This window comes from Cheilinus undulatus, linkage group 19, assembly GCF_018320785.1.
Source record: "Cheilinus undulatus linkage group 19, ASM1832078v1, whole genome shotgun sequence".
NCBI classification, from domain to species: Eukaryota; Metazoa; Chordata; class Actinopteri; order Labriformes; family Labridae; genus Cheilinus; species Cheilinus undulatus.
The window spans coordinates 5,570,540-5,590,552 of record NC_054883.1 but is presented as its reverse complement, the minus strand read 5'-3'; the positions used below and the strand labels follow the sequence as shown (position 1 = coordinate 5,590,552).

Here is a 20,013-nt window from a genome sequence, read left to right as displayed (position 1 = left end):
CACAATCCCAAAAGGTGCAATGCTTACCTGTGGACTGTGAAGGTCTGTTGTCAACATGATGATTGAGTAGGCAAGGACATACGCCGTGTCAGCACTGGCAAAGAGGGTTTGCCTGGAAAATTTAAAATTGAATGTCTGTTAGAGTTTATTGTAAGTGAGCATAACAATTCAAATTCAGCTTTTCAACTGTCTAAATCTTCCAAAAAGAACCTCAACCAACCCCTGATTGCATTCAAGATATCTTGCTGCAAATTTCTCCATCAGTCGGTCAATCTTCTGGGCCTCTCCGGGAAGCCGAAAACCCTCCAGAAACATCCGTAGTGCAGAAACAAAGTCTTTGCCCTGGAAGTCCATTTGATCCACATAGGCATACATGACTTCTTTATTGAAGCGGTCATTGTCTCCGAGGAATTCTCCAACTTGAGTCTGAGAGAAAAGGGGTGAAACTTGATCTAAAATACTGCTTTGTAACATAAGAAGACAAGAAAGATGAAAATCCTGCAGAAAGGAACAAAAGGACATGCTGTGTTATAACAACGGGTTAAAACTGACCCTGGACACATCTTTCTCCTAATCATGTTTCATATAAAGAGATTAAATTGATTTGAGAGCAGCTTATTTTTGTCTCTTTTTCACACTTACACGTCCCACTCATAAAAGAGCCTCAGTTCTTGTTTAAATTAGATAAATACATGTCAGACTTCCACTTTTTTCAACAATGTTTTCATGCCACTACATCTGAGAGCCCTTGTTTCTAACAACAAGTTAGAAAAGCTCTTTAACGCTGATTACCGCCGAGCACAGACACCCTGGAGGCTGTCCAATCAAAGCAGAGCGTGCTGCTCATTAGAGTTAACATTTGCACTATTTGCAGGGCTCTGGTTCACAGTGGCTGGGGTTGCAGTTTAATAAAGTCGGGACAGGAAAGAGATTATTGTGTGGCTCCTTTGTGGTTTGTCTAGCTGTTACAGAGGCAGAAAGAGCAGTTTCACTGTTTGCCAAGAATTTTATAACTTTTCAGATTTGAATAGTTTATTTTTTTTGCAGAAAACTCCACCAACAAACTAAAGAAAGCTGCTGGCATTTAGCTGTTTTATGCTCATTAAAGCATCTGGGATATTTCTTATGTGGTTCTGAAACAGAATGAAATTAATATGGATGCCTCCTTATGACCTGCAGAAGCAAAGAAGACAATCACAATCAGCAGCAATCATTTGTATGTAGTTTTATACTGCCTTTAACTTCTGCCAGGGGTAGGTGTCAGACAAGGATAGTAAGAAAATGCTACAAAAACACTTTTTTTAAGATTTTCCACTGAAAAATCTTAAATTGAGAGACATCTTGATGTCAACAGTACAGATGGGTTAAAAATGTGACTGAAGGTCTGTAATTTTTAACTTTTATACTTCCTGTATTCTTTTATTTTTAATCATGGGTATTATCAGGCATTTTTTAATTATACTGATCATAAAAACAAGAGTGTAGCTTTTTAAAATACGTGGTATCAAAAATAATCTAGAATCTAGCCTCCAGGTATGATATTGATATGAACGTCGCCCCTCAAAAACAAAATATTCATTGAATATTTATTTTAAGAATATGAGTTTCATTGTTTTTGTGAGGTTTTCAAATACGCTTATAAATAAGGGTTTTTATTTTTAAGGTATTGTAGTCAGTTAAAACTAAGGGAATTCGGGGGGGGGGGCCGGTAGTCGAGTGCTCAAGGCGCGCACCATGTACACAGGCGACCCAGGTTCGAATCCGGCCCATGGCACTATCTCCTGCATGTCTCTCCCAGCTCTCTTCCCCGTTTCGGACTCTATCCATTGTCCTCCCTCTCTAATAAAGGCACAAAAACGCCCAAAAATAAAATCTTAAAAAAAAAAAGAAAAACTAAGGGAATTCAATTAAGAGGATGTAATTTGTTACCGAATCAAGCCTCTCTTCCTGGTGCAAGAACTGTGCAAGATCCTCTGGAGTTGTACCCAGCATGCCTTGCTCTTGAAGGTACTGGATTCCTCTCTTTGGTTTCTTGTTGAACCTGTGTTGAATCCAAAGACAGGGGAGATATTAAAGCCAATCAGTGTCAACAGAAATGATGACATTTTAAGGACGTTTGAGGACAAACGTACAGGTCAATGCCTTGCTCGATGATCTCTTTCTGCTGTTTGAGGACCTCAAACTGCTCTGGGTTATCTGTACCAGACATCTGTGTGCTGTAGCTGCCGATGCCGGACGACGCCGTGGAGTCCAGAGAGTTAATACTCCCATAGCGGTTAATGGTCTCCGGGGCCTTGGTCTCTGTGCTCTCCTGCTCTGATGGCTTCTCTTGACCTAACAAGCGAAAAAATGTGATTAGACAACCCAGGAGGGATAACAGATGAGTGGAAATAAGTATTTCTATTTGTTCGTGAGAAGCAAACTGCCTGAAACCATCACAAAGGTAGGAGTTTTTAATTGAAAGAGTGTCGCTGGCACAAACTCGACCCGGAGACTTAAAAAGGAAACAAACTTAAATCTCGTTCTGCAGGAGAGAGGCTTTAGTAATTGGAAGAGGTAGCTACAATACAGAGAACAAAATGACCCTGAGGGGTTTTTAATGATTGTTGTTAGCAGGGAGGGGATGCACACTGACATTATTCACAAGCACACGAGACCACAGCCTGACAAACTCCAGAAAGCACACTTATTCACACAGAGCAGGTGCAAGGCAGGGTACGAGGGGAGGATTTTATTGAAAGTGGTTTATCTAGAAAGCTCCAGGCAGTCAAAGAGGAAGCAGACAAAACTTAAAGGCCAAGAGAGGTGGTTTGTTAAGTCTGCTGAGTGTGGAGTAGGTCCACTCTGTAACCCCGGGCTCATGGTGAGGTGTCCGATTACACATTGGAAACTTGTTTAAACATTCATGACTGTGTCACAGTAACGTGAGCTGAGCTTCTGTTTGCTACCTTAACAGACTGGAGAGAAGAAAGAGGAAGAATAGAGAGGAAGGAGGAACTGATTTTAAGCAGGTTAAATATGTTTTAATGTATTCATAGGAACATCAAGCAGCAAGTGTTCCCACATCTGTTTGGCTTGTACAATTAGTTTAGCTTAACTTAACCAAGTTTTAGTTACTATTAATGAGGGGATCTGACTGCAAATCCTACAGCAAACACAGGATATTTAGTTCAAACTAGTCCCAAATCTAAATCTAAATCCACAAGCATGAACACATTATCATCACAGCAACACTTTCTAACAAACACTCCTTTAACTTCTATTTTTTTACCTGCTCTTGCTGTGAAGTCAAACATAAAGGAAAGAAAACAAGGGACAAAGGGTGAAGATGATTTACCGGTGGTGTGGTGGCTAATAGCTCCAAATATTGCACATCATTTTCTCTTTCTTTCTGCTCCATTTTAAAGTATAATTCATAAAGCATTAAGAGCTGATGGACCGTCCTTGGAAGTCATAACAGAAGTTTCAACGTTTAAAAAAATGTATATAAGAATAGAGCAGGCAAAAACAAATCATGTCTCACAACCATGCCTGCCCACAGAATTGTCCGGGCCCCTGAAAAACTAAGGGAACTGGCCCTCCCCATTTATTGTGTGTTTGATCAGCAGCATTGGTGCTAGCATCCTGGCTAAAAGTAACCTCATTTGGGAGCTGAAAAGTGAATCAAGTCATTATTGGGTCTGATGTTGAAACAGTTTCATCCTGCAACTTCTGAACCCCTTTTTTACAGATTTTCCACCCATTTTTGCCATTTAGAAGCCATTTACATTTTAAGAGGGCTACTTACTACACAAATAAATTAAAATGATATTTGTTTATTTGATACGAGTGGTTATTATTAAGTTAAATGTAAAATACCACAGCTTAACTTTACAATGGACCACAATTATGCTGGTCCCCAGTTTGGCTGGGCCCCAGAAAGCTCTCCCATTTTTCCCTCTACTGGGCAATCTTGTCTGCAGATGACTATTCTTGAATGTGCATGGCTGTGTTCAGCCACTTTTGGGTACAGTGGGGGTCACTGGTCTCTGGCACCTTTATTTTGGGGGTTGCGGGCTGAAAAGGTTAAGAACCGCTGCTGTACATAACTCTAGCCATAGGATTTTTGCTTCCAGGCACACATTTGCAACCCACTAAAAAACAGCTCTGCAACCCATGTTTTGATCCCAACCCACCAGTTGAGAAGCACTGCTCTTGAGTGAAATGGCTGCAAACACGATACAACCAATAAAATTCACTTTTCAGCATCTGAAAATATCAGAAATGCATTTCCTCCTCCACGTCTTTCAGTGGTTGTAAAACTAATTTAGCATCTGCACTCCATATCTCCTACTCATTTTTTCTCTTCTCTTCAAAAACTGTAGTGAAATTACAAAATATTTCAGCTACAACACCAACATAGAACACCTGGTTTTACTTGCAATAGTTTCCTGCATACAAACAGACAGAAAATGAGGTGGCAGGACCATGAAGTGGCATAAAGGTAGCAACTGCTTAGTACTGCACAACGGCATAGGTCACTATGGCGTAGCTACAGCGTGGATTTGACACAGAGGGATCAACCAGGCAGAGTTTTCACCTCCCCCTCCCTTTTCTTGCCAGGCAGGCAAGCTGCATGAGAACTTCCCCGTTAGAGAAAAGTGTGAATAAGCAACTTAAAATTAAATTAAGTTTTTCAGTTGGTTTCACCTGAAATTTTCTATTTCAGGAGTGCACATGTAAAGGTCTTTAGTCTAATCCTCCATAGCTAGTAGGACAAATTTAAAATTCAAAGTTAAAATTCTGACCTTTGAACTGTGGATGGAATACTTTAAAGTTTTTAAAAGTTTGTGTGAGATAACACTCCTGCGAGTGAACTCAGCTGACGAGTCTTTACAGCTCAGCCCAGTGCTAGCCCATGGATATTTCTACTGCCTTATCTTTCCAGCAGTTTCAGCCTGTGAGCTCCTCCTTTGGAAAACAACAGAAATCCTCTGGTGTGCCAAAGACCCCTGCTTCAGTCTCACACATGGATGCTTCGCTCTGTTTTAAAATATTCATTTCATTACAGTTTTGCTGCAGGTATCGCTCTGTTTTAGCCTGACCCTGTGGGCATTATCTCACTGCCTCCTCTGGCTGAAGCTGAGCTGATGGATGCTCCACTTCCTTTCTCAGAGCGGCACCTGATGAATGCCAACTGTCAATCCCACAAACTGATTGAAGGCCAGCCGACGGATGCGAGCTTTATCTTTAACCCCAGTTAACCTGGATGATAGACTGCTGCCAGAAACCGGGTGGATCCAGGGAAAAGACGGGTTGTAACCTTGGCAGACTTATTTTGGACAATCATTTTTCACAACAAAGAGTTCAGTTCTACACAGTGGGAAAATAATTGTCAGTATTTCTAAGGGAAACAAGAGAGTGAAATTTGTAGTTTATATAAACAGCATTTTAGCAGTGAATTTTATTCATTTTCATGTATTTTTCATTTAAAACTATACTTTAACGAAGCCCTCTTTCAGAAATACTGGACTAACTACACCACATTCCAAATTATTATGCAAATTGGATTTTAGTGTCATAAACACTCATTTTTGTGATGTTTATCAAGTACACTCATAGATGGTATTGTGTCTCAGGGCTCTTTAGATCACTGTAATTAATCTTAGACACCTGTGAGAATTAGTTTGCCAGGTGAGCCCAATTAAAGGAAAACTACTCAAGAAGGACGTTCCACATCATCAAGCAGGCCTCAGGTTTCAGCAATATGGGAAAGAAAAAGGATCTCTGCTGCTGAAAAGCGTCATAGTGTAATGCCTTGGAAGAAGAGAGCTGGTAGGCCCCTTTAGGGTCCCTGAAGGAGTGAAAATGACTTTGCATAACATTATAGAGTTTCTGACAGACTACTTCCTTCCATGGAACAAAAAGAAGAACCGTGCCTTCTGTAGAGAAGAAAAATATCATTTGCATAATAATTTGGAATGCCGTGTACTAAGAGATCAAATCTTAAATATTTATCAATAAACTGAACAGAAAGGTTACATCATATTGCCTGCTTCTCAAATGTAATTGATGCCAGAGTACTGACATTCATGTCCATCAGCGTCTTACCGAGGCTGGTCTGAGAGTTCGGGTTGACATATTGGTCTTTACTCCATTCTACCATACATTTCAAGATGGACACTAGACATTCGAGGCCTTTCTTTCTCAGAGTAAGCTCCTGGAAAACAAAACAGACAAAGGTTGTTGAAACATATTCAAATTTTAGCATCCTGCATGTTTTGAAACAGAGGATATAAGGGGGGAAGATGTAGCTGTATCACCTGTAGGGGTGTTGTACCAAGCTCGTGACCCCCACGGCCCTGTGCGATTTTTGAGAGGTCGTTGACCAACCGCTCAAATATGTTAGCAGCATTCAAGTCACAATCATAGTTCACATAGATGTCTACCACACTCTGGGCATCTGGAGGAGACAAAGAGGGGCACAAATAGAGTTAATCATCAAGGGAATATTAAATAAGAGGTTAATTTTAACAAATCAAAACACACCACTAAATTGTTTCACTCCAAACTCTCGATTACAGCCTCATTATTGAAGAAGCGATATTTATCAATAGGACAGAAGAAAATAATGTCATACCAGCACATATTCTGGTGAGGGTTTGTATGACCATCCACTTGTGGTCATAGGAACTCGTGGACGTCTCAAGAATGTAGAGGAAAATCTCCTTGAAGAACACCTGCAGACAGAGAAACAACACCATTAACTACCTTCATTACCAACACAACACACTCTCACAAGTTTTCTTCAGCAAACACAGCAGGTGGTCCTGCATAAGAAACTTTGAACTAACTGAATAACAAATTATCAGTGGCAGAAAGAAGGTAAAATTGCAGCACTCAGTTGCAGAGGGGTGGGGGAATGTCACAGCGCTGTGTGAGAAACCACATCTCACATTCATCATTTTTGTCAGCTGCCTGCAGCACTGAGAAATGCTATCAGACTGTCTGTGCTAGAGTTTACTGTACCTGGTGTTCTTCTATAGGGAAAGACCACAACATAACTACTGTGTCTGTTTCACTCTAACATCCTAAAGCAGGAATTTCGTCCTTTAATTAGCTGGAAAAGGAGGTTCTATGGGTAGATACTAGTGCTGGGTAATTAACTGAGTTTAAATGTTGATTAAAATTATGGTTCCCAGGATCATTAAAACAAGAAAATCATCACACCATTCCTCTCAATAACTAGGGATGCACAATATTATTGGCCTGGTATCGGTATCAAAGTATCAAAATTTCTGCCAATACTTACATCCAATATTTTGGACCCATGAATATCAGCATATATCGCCTGTAAAATTCTGGCATATATACTCATAAATTAGCAGAGTTATAGGCTGAACCAACAGTCCTACATAAGTCTTTCTCTTTATTCATCCTCATTCTTTAAACTTTAAATTCTGTTTTTAGAAAAAATGTTTGTATCTTTTTTCATCCTCAAACCTTAAATTGTGTTCAAAGGACTGAATTTTTAGTTATGTAAAACATATTAAAATATTGGTATCAATATCAGTATCAGATAAAATGAATCTGTAAATATCGGAATATCATATATCGGCAAAAATCCAATATCATGCATCCCTAGAGAGGGTGCTGTAGTGGTCATCAAAAAAGGCAGAAGAAGGTCAAATGGCCGCAGCCTTTGGTTTTAAGGAGTCAAACCTGGAACCAATCATTAGCGGCCATTTTTCCCAGGCCAGTTTTGATTAAGGTTAAACGACTGGGGGCACTGATATCGTGATGGTTTCATCCATGCATCCAATGTGCAGAGGCTGTTGCCCTCAAAGGTGGGTGGCCCTTATTCAAATGCAGCCTGTGGCTCCTTTCCCACATGTCACTCCCCATTCTCTTCCCTCTTTTATTTCCAACTTATCCACTGTTCTATCTCTCTATAAATAAAGCTAGAAAAGTAAAAAAATATATGATCAACAGATCAGAATTAATGCATCTAGCACCAGTCACTAAAACTCTTCAGCTGTTGTTAAAACTCTTGTGTCTGCAGCAGAGAAAGCACTGTGTGTGCCGTGTTGTAGCTTAATGTGCTAATTGAACTGCCAGCCAATAATATAAAGCACATCAGCATTGTGAATAAAAGTATATACAACACATTTGGTAGTTGGCTTGAAAAAAACTCTTTTAAATTGTCTGCTGCTGCTACAGATCAGTCAACCCTCCTCCTCTACACCGCGTTCCACATTATTATGCAAATGATATTTTTCTCTGATTTTCCTAAATATTAATGCAAATGACAGTCAGAATATTTTTCAAGTCATCAGCCATGAGAGCATAATTCAAATGTTTTTGAACAAACTTCGTAATGACAAAAATTATTTTTTTAAAAATAAAAACCTCAAAATGCACTGTTCCACATTATTAAGCACAACAGCTTTTTAAAACATTTTATAGGTTGTAAAGAACTGAAAATGGTCATTTGTAGAAATTGCAGCATCAGGGGGTCATATTTACTGAAATCAAAGCTATTTCAAACAAAAACATCTTAACAGGACAAGTTCCATGTTAACATAGGAGCCCTTCTTTGATATCACCTTCACTATTCTTGCATCCATTGAACTTGTGAGTTTTTGGAGAGTTTCTGCTTGAATTTTTTTTGCAGGATGTCAGAATATCCTCCCAGAGCTGCTGTTTTGATGTGAACTGCCTCCACCCTCATAGATCTTTAGCTTGAGGATGCTCCAAAGGTTCTCAGTAGGGTTGAGGTCAGGGGAGGATGGGGGCCACACCATGAGTTTCTCTCCTTTTATGCCCATAGCAGCCAATGACACAGAGGTATTCTTTGCAGCATGAGATGGAGCATTGTCATGCTTGAAGAAAATTTTGCTGCAGAAGGCACGATTCTCTTTTTGTACCATGGAAGAAAGTGGTCAGTCAGAAACTCTATATACTTTGCCGAGGTCATTTTCACACCTTCGGGGACCCTAAAGGGGCCTATCAGCTCTCTCCTCATGATTCCGGCCCAAACATGACTCCGCCCCCCTCCTTGTTGATGTCCTGGCCTCATTGGGACATGGTGGCCATCCACCAACCATCCACTACTCCTCCATCTGGACCATCCAGGGTTGCAAGGCACTCATCAGTCAACAAGACTGTTTGAAAATTAGTCTTCATGTATTTTTGGGCCCACTGCAACCATTTCTGCTTGTGAGCATTGGTTAGGGGGGGCTGAATAGTAGGTTTATACACGACTGCAAGCCTCTGGAGGATCCTACACCTTGAGGTTGGTGGGACTCCAGAGGCACCAGCAGCTTCAAATACTTGTTTGCTGCTTTGTAATGGCATTTTAGCATCTGCTCTCTTAATCTGATGAATTTGTCCGTCAGAAACCTTCCTCATTATGCCTTTATCTGCACGAACCCGTCTGTGCTCTGAATCAGACACAAATTTCTTCACAGTACGATGATCATGCTTAATTTTTCCTGAAATATCAAATGTTTTCATCTCTTGTCCAAGGCATTACACTATTTGACACTTTTCAGCAGCAGAGAGATCCTTTTTCTTTCCCATATTGCTGAAACCTGTGGCCTGCTTAATAATGTGGAACATGTGGAAAAGTGCATTTTGAGGTTTTTATTTTAAAAAAAATAACAGTTATCATTATGAAGTTTGTTCAAAAACATTTGAATTATACTCTAACTGCTGATGACTTGAAAAATATTATGACTGTCATTTGCATTGATATTTACAAAATCAGAGAAAAACGTCGTTTGCATAATAATGTGGAACGCGGTGTACATCAAACATCTGTGATAAGATCTCCCAACTTTGTACTGAGTCCCATTTGTTAAAAAAAGTAATGCAATGTCAAAATTTGTGTTGAAAATGGCAACATAAAAGCCAGTTAGCTAGTAATACTGGGTAACATAAAGGTATATCATGATACATGAGACAAACAAAAGTATTCAGCCAATTATAGATTAGTTTAATTCGGCTAATTCAGGTGTTTCAATTAAACTGACCACCCACTAAACCAGCTGCCAAAGAAATACTAAATACGACCATAAATGACAGCTGATCAGCAAATCTTATTAAAAGATGATCGGTATTGGCACACAACAAAAAAAAAAAAAAAAAGATTGAGGCATCCCTAGTCCAAACTGGAAAGAGCTATTTTAAAGTGAAGCTCTTGCACTTCTCACCTGTTGTTGTTAATATTTCTAATCCCCTTACTTTAAATACTTGCACTTTAAGCATATAATTTCCTGGCATTTCCCTGACAGGCTTTCAGCTGAAAAGGTGTGAAACCGTTGCTTCCCATCAAAAGCGGTGGGTGGATGTAAAAATATCCCTCAAGTGCTAAGCCAACTGTTCATGAGGTTTTCCCTGTGTTTACATGGACAAAAAGACTGAACACCACATGGAGAGAATCTGGCAGATAGAAACCATGCTTTTGGTAGTATGGACTGCATTTTTCACACCTACTTAAGGTTTTTAATGACAAACTGATGACTGAAACAGCTGCAGAAAGCGTCTTTAGTGAGATGAAAAGATACTTAAGATAACCCTGATATATTGAAATGTCTTATTTGCTGCATTAATGTAGATCCAGTGTGTCAGCATCTGTCCACAACAGATAAATCTTTAAATAAGGATGAAAACAAAACTTGATAAGCACTATGAGCATCTATGATGGTTTTACCTCGATTTGCATCTTGAGGTGTGTCTTGAAATGGGAGAGCAGGGTGAGGAAAATGGAGAGCGAGAGTTCGAAGACCTCTGGCACGGAGGAGACGCCGTTCTTGGACAGGGCCACGCACAGGTACTGCTTGATGGCATTTATGAACATCTCGTTAGTCTTGAAGATTGGCCCAGCGTTTTGCAGGATGGACAGGAGCAGCTGTAGCGACAGGACCTTTGATCGCAGCTCATGGGACCTGAAGCATGCAAGAGAGGAACAGATTAGGACATGTTTGTGTTACATTACATTTTTGAAGAGAAAAGTAAGGTAGATAAGAGTGAATGACAGCATTTCTACCTGAAGGTCGACGTCTGTACTGTATTGTGCACGGAAACCCTTTGAGAATAAATCTGGCTCCTGCATAAAAGAATTTACCATCTGCTCAAGACTCTGAGCGCACAGTGTCCAATCTGATGAGCATTAACACTTCAGAGAACCAATAAATCCAGCAATAAAAAAGAAAAGTCTCACTAAACTTCATATGGGCAAATCTTTTGTCCTTCAACTTCCTGAAAGAAAGAAAAGTGTCACACAAACTGAGACCACATCATACTGTATCTCTCTCCATCTAGGGCGACTGAATCAAAGTCTTTCTGCGTACAGAGCCTCCATTTGTCTGAACTGTTTCTCTGCAGCAGCAAGACTCAAACACTGGAGCCCAAAACACATACCTTCTGCCACATTATTGGCTGCCTCTCTGCAGTGTCTTCCATCTTTGGCGAACAGACAAAGTGGGATTTATGTGGCACAACAAAAATATGTCCCTACTTCTGCTGCAAGAGCCAAAACAGCATGCCTTTTTTCTTCCCAGAAAGCACCACTTCTTCTAAAAAAGGAACATGTGCCTTTAAATGCTGCAATAAACATGTACCATATTAATGTCTACGGCTAAATATAATACCTATATTATAGAGAAAATATTTGTAAAGAACAAAGAATAGTGTGTCTTATGGATGGAAAGACAATTTATAATTAACTATCTTTTTATCTGATCCTATCAGAATTTCATCATAGTATCATTAAGAAATGAACATCAGCAGTAAAGATAAAAATGTTGGAGTTCCAGTTTGTATAACAGACTACATCATTTTGTGTACTAAAGGAACTTGTAATATTGTAAATATCTGACGTTTTTGTTAGTGCTGTCAAACTATCCCTGCCAATTAATCTGTAAATTTCAATAGTTAATCCTGATTAATCTTGACATTTACATTTCTAAATTAAAATGGCAGTGCACTGCTACACCAGTCCTGTTCTAAAATGAAAACTCAGAGGTAGGATGTAGGAGAAAGCTTTAAAGTGCTTATTTTGTGATATATAGTTTTTAACACTATTGAACATAAAGAAACGCACATGACTGCATGTACAAAATGACTCACTGACATTCAGTGATCCCTGGTTAATGTGACAGAATGTGCACTTTTTTACTAAGATTTATTTTGGGGCTTTTTCTGCCTTTATTATAGAGCTAGGTCAGCGGATAGAGTCAAAAACAGTGATGAAAGAGTAGGGAGTGAAATAGCCTCAGGCTGGACTTGAACCGGGGGCACTATCTAACCAGAATTTGTACTTTTCAGGAGTAACCCGGTTTAAATTAACAACAAGGGACCCCAGTTTAGCTCAGCTGGCAGAGCAGGAGCCCATTTATAGAGTCCACAGTTCTCAACGCACAGGTCACGCGATGGATTCTGCAGTCTTGGCTCATATTTGGTGCAGGTCTTCCTCATTCTCTCATCCCATGTTTCCTGTCCTTCTTCAGCTTTCTGAGCTAAATAAAAGCAAAAAGCCAAACTAATAATCTTTTGTTTTTAAAAAAATGCATAAAAAACTCTTCTATGTTATGCTTTTACTATTTTTTTACTGTCTTAAGCTAAAACAGTGGCTCCCAAAGTGGGCTGTGGGCCCCCCTCATGGGTCATAACAGGAGAGGTGTGGCAAGGCCAGGCTACGCAGCACCAGCTGATAACTTCAGCCCTGTAAAGAGGGGAGGTTTATTGAAGTCTCCTCAGATTCAATAATATTATTGCAGTTCAAATCCAAGACATCCAAGACAGCATTTTAGATTGGGGTGTAAAATGAGTGGTAGTAGCTAGGCATGAGAGCCTTTGCCACACTTTTTCCTTTTACAACATCCTTCCTGTGTGAGGATGTTGCAACAGGCTGTTGCCTCTGCAGTTTAAAATCATATCATAGCTGGACATTGACAATGAACTGAGGGTGGTAGTCTAACAGCTGCACCCAAGATGTAAAAAAGATCTGTAGCCCACAGTTGTCACTGAAATGATTGCAGGCTCTTTAGGTTTTATGTTGTGGTAAATTAAAAAAAAAAGGAATTTGTTTGTAAAAACTAAGAATAACGGTGAGAATACTGATAATGCTGGGTAGGGAGGGCCTAAAAATATTTTCTTCTGCCAAAGGGGGGCCCTGATAGAAAAAGTTTGGGAACCACTGAGCCAAGGGTACTTTCTGTTGGGATAAAAACCTTGCATCACCTTGTTTTGTTATCTTATCAACATTAAAAAAAAACTCCCTAAGGATAGAAAAGTAAATGAAAAAAGCTGAAAGGAATAATAAAAAAGCAAATGTTTAATGTCATAAGGTTTACATTACTTTTGACTTCTCCTTTGAGCTATCTTTAGATTTTTAAAAGTGAATGGAGATCAAAAGAGGCAGTGGTGTCCTTATTCTCCACCACTGTTAGAGCAGGAAGACACTAAGGTGAGTGGTGCTCAGCTGTGTCCTACTTGCACACGACTAATGTGATTGATAAAATCCCCAGATCACATCATGAGCAACACGTTTCTACTGACAGCCCTAGTTTATATTTAAAAAATACACAAATCTTTACATTTAGCTGAGAGTCTAGTGCTCAAATTTAATTCAATTTACCTTAAACTTCCTTTAAGGGATTTTCTTCCCAGGTAATAAATCATACTGGTAAGTACTGATCATAATGATGCTTATATTATCTACAAGAATAAGACTATCAGGAAGAAGGCTGATTATTTCTACATAATTCATACTTATGCCTTTTATGCAGTGTGAATTTTGGCAGCCATTTTTAGATTTAGTTGTAGATTTAGTCTTGAAACATGAACAGTTTTAGTCACATTTTTAGTCCTGTTCACTCTTCATAGTTTTAGTTGATAAAAGTGCTTACATTTTAGCCTTTACTTTTAGTCAGATCATTTTTTCTCTCTAAAAAGGTTAGCCAAATTGTAAAAAATTTAACACTCATTTTACATCAAAAGCCTGAATCTAATAATCTGAAATAAACTGATGAAAATACTAACATACATTGGATAACAGACTTTTGTGAAGAGAATCATTGATTTTTATTCATAATGGTACACATGTTAATGCGCCTTAGAGATCAAACTCTTTACTGATAATATTAGAAATATTAATAGCAATATTGGTGCATTTGGGGTGGAAAAATTAGTTGATGTTTTTAACAGAACTTGTACTTTATATCTTTTTTATATTTCTTATTACATAAACATTTCTCATTTAAGGGACCACATTTATTTATATTTCTCGCTAAAAAATGTCCAATTTCTCCATGTGACTTTGAACATATCACAATAAGTTCATTTTATTCTGCTTGAATTGCCAAAAATCCCAGCCTCTTTAAACGCATCATAATGTAACATAGTATAGTAGCCTCCTTTTGCTTGCTAATTAGGATTTGTCTCGCCGATTTAAACGCGGATTTCAACTTTGTATTCATATTTTTGAGTTACGGGTTCTAGTAGAAGGTTTTGGATATTATTTTTTATCACTGACCAAGACTGAGGAGGATTACTGTACAGCAGCAACAGGAGCTAATATTAGGAGTCTATGCTATAAGGTAGGCCGGCTGCATTTTAGTTTACTGTCTTGTAAAGATTACCACTATAATACAGGGAAGAGCTACCTCTTTAATCCACCTGTCAGCTCCTCTCTCTCCTCTGGTTGTTTTGACAGACAGCAGGTCAGACACACAGAGGAGAAATATCACAGAATCTGAATCGTTTACCACATTTCAGTCTTGTCTCTGTAACAAAAAGTAATCTACTTTATATCAGTTTTTATCATCAGTAATCTATTTTTAGCACATTCTTCTTCCCTGTTGAAAAAACATTTATTTCATAGTTTTTGTTAATGAACTGCTTTAATGGCTGCTGTGTAGGGCAACAGATAAACACTTCAAGCTGCCACAACAGCAATTATCAACATTTTCTACGGCAAAAGTTAATTGAGAGAACTATACAAAAAAATGAAGATGAGACTTTTTGTGAAAAGACACAACTTTCACATGTACAAGACAGAATTAGCTTACTGATTTGAGGTAACTCTCTGTACTAAGGGAGTGATAAATCAACACTAAGTACTCATAGGAGCTTTCATGCAATTTTGTACATTTTGTGCTACATTCATCAGAGATGTCTCTGTATCTAACATTTCCTGCACTGAAAAGTTTATTTTTCTTATTTTTTGACCTGATTTAATGGAGCAGCTGCATGGAAAAGAGTGAGGACTGATGCAACATATGCCACTGGGACCGAGATTCAGACCTGCAACCAGTACAATGAAGGCTGTGGCCTCTGTACATGTAATGCCAGATCTACTAACTGAGTTATTCTGGCGCCCCATTTTGTTCATTTTGATCCTAACTGAGCAGAGAAAGTAGTTTCAGAAAGATAATTGAATAAACTCAGCCTTTCTTGCCTGTTGGCTGTGTTGAATGTGTGTGACAGAGAGTGAGACAGCCTTGTTGGAGGGCTGAAAGGTTTATAGTAATCAATGTGGCCTTCATCTGACAACAAACACGCTACAATAACACCTAAATCTTTTTCTAACATCCTTCCTGTTCCACGCATAAAAATAATAACAAAGGACTGGATGAATCTGAGAAGTAACAACACTGATCAGCTCACAGACACTGAATTGAATCAAACAAAGAAACCAGATGCGGGAAATTCTAATTAACAAAAGCTGCAGCTCTTACAGTGAGCCAATCAGACGTCTCGTTTCTGAAAAACCAGGAGCACTGTTAGACGACATTTTGAATAATGGCTCCATTAGATAATTTCTTCTCTTTCTGGCGCTTTGAAACAGGAAACTGTTAAAAGAGAATTCATGAAACAGGAAGTGATTCAGAAAATGCTGAGCGATGCCTCATTGTCTCCTCCATCACCATTTATCACAACAGCAAAGCTATCACTGGAGCAATCCTCATTATAAACCATGACTCATGTCTATTCTTATACCCACAACACTCACACACAATAATAACCCAGGCAGTGGAAGAAAAAGGGGGGCAGGGCAGCTTGAGAGGCTTGTAATATCTGAAAACGGTGCCTTCACAGAAGAATCTAAGAGCAGAATTTGATCTTCATCTATGACTATCATGCAGCAAAATCTCAATGTAATGTTGTTATATAATATATTTAAGTTGCTCAGTCAGGAAATATCATTATTGAAAGATTATTGGTGTATTTAGAAATAAATATACAAACTCAGATCTGCTGATGTGTAAACCAACTGGTAAAAGCAGAGTTCTTCTGGCTGTGTGGGGTAGTATTGGTTTATTTTTGCACCAGTGGCTAAAAGTATTCAAGGAATCAGTTACTAGAGGTGTGCCTGTCAGCTGGCTATCCGTTAATACCTGACTACACCTCTGCCAAGCATGAGCCACGAATACATATGTGGTGCCAGCAGAGGTGGGCACAGGTAACTGAGGATTTCACTCCTTCAAATGTAAATCCCTTTAAACCAAGACTTGGCAAAAACCTAGTATATGGCTGACTGCAGCTATCTGTGATGCCTGTTGAAATGCCTGACTGGCAGAGTGATTGTGTCATTAATGTTATTTTTTGAGCCATTTATTGTGGCTTCTTAAATGTACATAGCTACATGCTGTCCTCTCTGTCTCTCTTCTTAATAAAGCTCTTCTCTGTGTACATGTGAAACACTACAGAGATGTGTCAGACTTCACTGATAGAGACAGACAGTGATAAATTTTTTTGTCAGATGTAAGTCTTTAATGGTAGTAAGTTTACACTAAAATTAAATCACTAACTGTCATTGAAGTGTTTATTCTAAAATAAAATAAAAAAACTACAGCAGGTTTCATGAACATTCCTAATTCTCCTAATTCACAGCACATGTATCATATTCCCTGCTAATAAAGACGCGCTAAACATTTAAGTAGCATTTTATTTGTTCCCCATTAACATATAGTCTTAAGGGAATATCTAATGAACAGACTTTTCTGTGTTATTTGCACTTGCTGTTTTGAGTTAATTGTCCCTAGAGAGTTACCGTAGCTGCCGTAAAGCAGTTGTTGTGATAACCTGGCTGTCTGCAGTTTTGTGTACGCTCAATAAACATGGAAGCCAGTGTGTAAACAACACAATGTTAGATTAAACAATTTAGAAATATATATCTAACTGTGATGATTTTGACTTGTATTGCAAGTTGGATATGAGTTGTTGTATCGAAAGGAGTAATCATTTCTATGTAATTCTCTTATTTAATAAGAAAAGTAGGATCTTGGTAGACTATTCTGAAAAATGTCCACGGATGATTGTATGATAAGTAATTTTAACATCTTCACAACAACTACGATTTGTACATTGCAGCAGGCCATACTGCGATTTAATCTAATTTTAGATGAATTGCCCAGCCCTAGTATGTGCACATATTTATGGATCAAACACAGAATACTCAGTTTGTTAACATAAAACAATCAAACCAAGATTTTTTGCTTTAAATATCATAAATCCATTAAAAACAACTGAGTTACTCATTTTTCTCTTATTCCTGATAGATAAGCAGCTTAGGAGCAGCGTCAACATCAACACATGTCAACATGTCTTGTTTTTACACACTCATTCTGTAATATTCATAAAACTCCTGAAATAACAGTGCGAGAATAATTTTTCTTTTATGCGATGTTGTCTTTTGTCTTTCATTGCGTCTTCCCTTTCTATCAGTTTTCTCTCTTAAATTAATTTAATAAATAACATCTTAAATTTTCCTCTGCTTCCTGAAATTTTACCTTAAAGCTTGTCTGCTCCTCTCTGCTTTGTATTTTTGCCTGGTTTGTTTCTTATTGCTAGTGTACATATTCTCTTTTCCCAGTTATTTTCACAGCTTTTACCCCCTCCCTTCACTTTTATTCTTTTCACCTCTATAGGCTGCTGTGTCCTTTACACCTGATTATTATTGTTATTACGATTTTTATTTTGATTAATATTTTACCACTACTAGCTTTCTAATTTTCGTATTATGACTCATTAATCTCTACACATTTTAATTGTTTTATTCTACTTCTTACTGTTTTGATTCATATTCCTTTCTGTCTCTCCTTATTATTTTAATGCTCTTATATTTCTGGTCCTTAGATCTCTTTTACGAAGCTGGTTCCTGTGTTGCCTGGATTTGTCTAGGTTATTCTGGATTTTTATTTTTATCTTATTCTTGGTCTTTAATTTTATTTTGAAAATTTGTACATCTAGGTTTCATGATGTATTCATAACTTGACATGACTTGCTGTTATGTTCTTTGCTTGGGTTATGATGCTTTGTTTTAATTGTGTTTCTGCTCATTGTCTGTCTTGAAAGGTGCTATATAAATAAAGTTATTATTATCATTATAATTATTCTACCCTGAGGTAAATTCTTACTTGGGATCAGGTGGTCCGTCTGACAGCGGCTTCATCGACAGCTTGCAGAGCGAGCGAAAGACGAGGAAGGCGTCTTTCTGGAGGATGTGGGAAAATTTTGCACCTGGTGGCTGCCCGGGTGCTGCTCCTGATTCCTGAGGAAAAAAAAAAAAGAAAATCAGATCACAGTTAACATCAAATTACCCCTGCGTTTAAATCCCGACTCACAGTCTATTAGATTTGTTTAACCTTGATCAGTAAGAAGTAGTCCTGACAGCCTAATTAATATTTTGATTAAATAATGTAGAGATGTTTTTCCACTCAGCCAGAAGAGTTACTTGGTGGAGTTGAAACGCTGCATCATCACCAGAATAAATGAATGGTTTCTACCACCTCCTCTAAAAAACCCACAGATATTCAACTAAAAATATATATATAGTGTGAGGTTATTTTTTTGTTTTATCCCTTCTGCTCCGCGCTTCACCTGAGTGTCATTGGACGAGACGGACAGTCGGTCGTCAGGCAGCGAGGGCGTGAAGCTGGCAGAAATGGGCGTGCCGGGGATGCCGTTGGCGTGGACGTGCTCACTGTCACTTCCCACAGTGCCCTCATCCTCCAGGGAGCTCTGGGTGCCCTCTGTCACAGTTTCAACGGGCTCCGACTCTGCCGGCTCGTTCTCCCCGCTGGACTCCTTAGTGTCGGAGCAGAGGTTTGTGGGGTCCAAGCAGTGTCCTGAGGTGATGATGGAGGAGGAAAGACAGCATTTAACCAGTGTTAGTTTTGGCACCTGTTTTTATTTTTGGTCTTAGCTTTAGTCTTTAAATTTAATGTATTTTAGTTTGAGACACTTTTTAGTAATTTCTGCCCTTTTTAGTTTAGTCTAGTTTTAGTCGAAGAAAACTCAAAAACATTTTAGTCCAAGCATTTATTTTCTTGCCTAAATCTGGTACCAAGTCATGGTAGTGTGCTCTCTGCACTCTGCCAAACCTGGGGTCTCTGCTTTCTACAGCTGAGAGGCAGAATGGATACAGCTGCATTGCTTATTGATGGAGTTACCTAAAGTGGAGAAATATCATGGATTTTGAATGTCTGACGAAACTTCATTACATTTTAGTCTAGTTTTAGTCATCTTCACAAAAACTAAACGTAGTCAGTTTTTGTCATCACAGATCTATTTTTGTTAGTCTTAGTCTAGTTTTTGTCATGGAAAAAAGACTGTCGACAAAGATTTTTAGTCATAGTTTTAGTTGATGAAATTAACACTGCACTTAACTTGGTGACATGTTGAGTTTTGGTCTCAATGGGAGGATACTTGCATCTTTATCTCAGAGTTTGACATGATATTCATTGTCAGGTAGGATAAAAAAAAAAAAGACAGCAGCCAATTTGTCAGCCAGTCCAGCTGAATTTACCCAACCTGCACTGTTACTAAGTGCATTTCTATCAAATTTCCCTCTCTACCATCAATGCCTCTTTCAAAAACTTCAGCTCAAGGGCAGAAGATTATTTGTCCAAGCACTATTCGCTTTTATGTGCAACTTAATAATAATAAGTTTCTTGCAGCTTTAGAAAAATGTTCTTTTTACTTCTGAGCACAAAGACAGAGTGCTTTGCCTTGTGTGAGCTACTT

General features: G+C 38.5%; 1 protein-coding gene across 3 annotated transcripts in view; it reads right to left on the bottom strand.

Annotated features, from left to right (window-relative positions):
• The window catches only part of arfgef1 (ADP-ribosylation factor guanine nucleotide-exchange factor 1 (brefeldin A-inhibited)), a 101,160-nt gene that overhangs the window by 26,415 nt on the left and 54,732 nt on the right, over positions 1-20,013 (bottom strand). For all 3 annotated transcript variants that reach the window (XM_041813967.1, XM_041813968.1, XM_041813969.1), the window contains 10 exons: positions 18,868-19,115; positions 18,405-18,538; positions 10,694-10,928; positions 6,620-6,719; positions 6,303-6,442; positions 6,091-6,199; positions 2,133-2,334; positions 1,930-2,041; positions 221-426; positions 28-112 (listed from right to left, as the gene is read on the bottom strand). In XM_041813967.1, the coding sequence (XP_041669901.1) occupies positions 28-112; positions 221-426; positions 1,930-2,041; positions 2,133-2,334; positions 6,091-6,199; positions 6,303-6,442; positions 6,620-6,719; positions 10,694-10,928; positions 18,405-18,538; positions 18,868-19,115 (1,571 nt within the window). The remainder of the gene's footprint in view (positions 1-27; positions 113-220; positions 427-1,929; positions 2,042-2,132; positions 2,335-6,090; positions 6,200-6,302; positions 6,443-6,619; positions 6,720-10,693; positions 10,929-18,404; positions 18,539-18,867; positions 19,116-20,013) is intronic.